The sequence below is a fragment of the Bison bison genome, unplaced genomic scaffold (genome assembly GCF_000754665.1).
Source record: "Bison bison bison isolate TAMUID 2011002044 unplaced genomic scaffold, Bison_UMD1.0 scf7180017864213, whole genome shotgun sequence".
NCBI lineage: Eukaryota > Metazoa > Chordata > Mammalia > Artiodactyla > Bovidae > Bison > Bison bison.
Window position 1 is genome coordinate 6636379 of NW_011494785.1, and position 2802 is coordinate 6639180.

A 2802-nucleotide genomic window follows, 5' to 3' on the forward strand; every position below is an offset into this window, starting at 1 on the left:
AAAGTAAAGTGAAAAGTGAAAGTGACGTCGCTCAGTCGTGTCCGACTCTTTGCGACCTCATGGACCGTAGCCTACCAGGCTCTGTGGTCCATGGGATTTTCCAGGCAAGAATACTGGAGAGAACAGATAAACCACCTCTATTACTAAAGGGAAGGGTGGAGAGAGTACAGCCGAAAGGAGGCATGTTTGTCCTGGGAACTCGCCGAGCTGGCGGGCACGGGTTCTGACAACCGTGGTCACCAGGGACTGTGCGCGGGGACAGGGTCTGGGCCTCGCTTTGCACCATCACCCTGGCCTGCCTCCTAGAATGGGGCTGGGTGGACAGCAGGAGATTGGGACACCAGCCCTACTCCTACTGGCTGTTGGAGGGAGGGAGGGTAGGGAGCGGGTGGCATCGGAGGGAAGCAGGCTCAGCACTGACGCCGCTGAGGGCTCTTTCCAAAGGAGATCTTGGCCAGCTCCCCCGACGACCTGGGACAGGGGCGCGGAGAGAAGGGACAGGGCCGCAGCCAGCTCCATCGTGTGACCGGGAGCCTGCAGGGCGATTGATGAAGCAGACCCAGGCTCTCTGAAGACTCAGTCTCTTTGCTGTGAACTGCAGAGGGCACGAGCCACCTCACAGAGCCAGATGCAGACTAGACAACAGTCCCAAGCCCACTGGGCAGCCCACCAGAGGCCTCGCACGTGTGCACCACCCCCCACCCCGCCCGGCCCATCCCCAACACTCACGTCCGCTTCTCATCCCTCATGGAGCTCAGGATGAAGGCTGGCTTCCGGGCCCGGGAGATCTGAGTAATGTCCTGCAGTTCTGTGGGGCACAGGGCAGGGTGGGCAGGGGCCAAGCAGGTGCTGGTCCCCCCTCCAGCGGGTCCCGGGGGCAAACCTGGGGCTGTGCCCTCACCCCTCTGTCCCTGGTGGGAACATCTGCCTCCCACTCCCTGCAAGGGCTCTTCATCCCGGAATACAACTGGCCCCTTGGGGAGCAGTGGGCTTGGAATGTGGAGGGGACCCCACTGCTCCGGGCACGGCCCCCCACCCTGCCTGGCAAGCTCTCGATTTTCCTGTATTTTCCCCCCAGAGCCCCGAAGCACAAGCACCCTTGCCCCGTGTGCTGTGTATGCACTTCAGAGAGCGTTTCTTCATGCATGCCAGCCGGTGCTGCGGACAACCACCTTCTCCAGAATCCTTATCCCCGATTTACAGATGAGGCTCCGTCTAGCCAAAAGGGCTGAGTCGGGACACTCACCGGGGTGTGACTCCCCGAAGGAACAGAGATAGCCCGACTGCTTCCCAGACACCTCTTGTTCTGATCCCAGGTCTGGAAACTTCCTCAGCGGCCTCAGAGTGGTGCCCTCACCCGCAGCATGCATGTTTTGCCTGGGTTTGAGGCCCACCCGGCGCCCAACGAATGCATTAGCTGCTCTCCTGACAAGCAGCCTGGCCCCGCAGGGCCTCGCCATCCAGATTCTGACAGGCTGTCCCACCGCTGTGCATGGAGTCTTAGAAGCAGCGAAGCAGGACAGCAGGCTTCCAGGTAATGTGTCTCCCCCTCACCAGGGCAAGGGGCTAGAGTGGACGAGATAAGCACGAGCCTGGCCGGGAGAGGTGGTGGACAGAGCGCCAGGGAGCGGGACATGCGGCTGAGACAAAGGAGAAGAGGGGACTAGAGCTGCATCTAACTCAGGGCACAGCAGGCCCTGCGGCTCCTCTAGGCCCAGGGCATTACCCATCTGATGCCGCGCCCCAGGCCCACCATCCAGCCTGGCTTGGGTGACTGATTGCCTGTAAGATTGAGAGAGAATGATGGGGGTGGGGGGCGGGAGGAGGGGCGGCGGGGAGAGAGGCAGAGCCAGAGGGACTAGCTGTGGCTGCCCGCTCTGCCCTGTCCTGAGTTCAGGGTTGGCCAGGCTATCCTGTCTAAAGATGCTGGTGTCTGATTCCCCAAGAGTTTAAGAATAGTGCCGGCTTGTGAAGGATTGGTCCCTGGCTGCCCTGTTCAGGGAACCCCTACTCCTAAACAATCCAGGGTTCAGGGTGGGCCAGGCCCACAGGAAGCCCAGAGAAGGTCTCTGCCTCCTTGGGGGCTATCTCCATGGATACCGAGGATGCACAGGGGCAGATGCTAATTGCCTGGCCAGTAGGTCACTGAAGGGGCTGGAAGAGGAGCACAGCGGCCCCAGGCCTGATGGAGATGCAGCAACGTGGCAGAAAGGCTCCTGGTAGAAGCCAGAGAACCCCCAACAGCTCTGAGCCCCCAAGAGCACTCCTTGCTGCCCACCTGAGCTCCCAGGGCATAGAGAGGTCAACAAAGCGCCCACCTTATAGGTGTCCAAGGAACCCTGTCAGAGGAAACTGACCACAGGCCATTAGCCAGGGACCCCACCAGTCTCCGGACTCTATGCGTTGCTGGCTGCCCCCCAAGGCTGACAAATGCTGCCCATCGCCCCTTGCTTCCTTTAACAACCTCTTCACTGGGCCCCATTTCCTTCTTTCTTTCGGGATTGCCTGACCCAGGGACCTGGGAACCAGGTGGAGAGGCGGGGGCATGGGAGGGGCCAGGCCTACCTAGGTTGTTTAAGCTGATCGGTGGGGGATGAGATCTTTCCATGGAGAAGGAGGGAGCTGCCGCGGAGCACTGCTCCGTCGAGAACCCTTGCGTGAGTGGGAAGCGGTAGTCGGCCCCCACAGTTCTCAGCAGAGTGAGGAGCGCCTTCCTGGTGACGACTTGTCATGTGTGGGGAGGGGGAGATGGCACAGGATCAGAAACTGACCAGATGCAAATGAGAGGTCCTTTCTGCACCT

The 2802-nt window shown here is 60.7% G+C and overlaps 1 protein-coding gene across 1 annotated transcript in view; it reads right to left on the reverse strand.

Annotated features, from left to right (window-relative positions):
- The window catches only part of PLA2G6 (phospholipase A2, group VI (cytosolic, calcium-independent)), a 59304-nt gene that overhangs the window by 18659 nt on the left and 37843 nt on the right, over positions 1-2802 (reverse strand). Inside the window, exons 10-11 of the mRNA XM_010845092.1 lie at positions 2566-2724; positions 730-808 (exon numbers count right to left, since the gene is read on the reverse strand). Coding sequence (XP_010843394.1) covers positions 730-808; positions 2566-2724 — 238 coding nt within the window. The remainder of the gene's footprint in view (positions 1-729; positions 809-2565; positions 2725-2802) is intronic.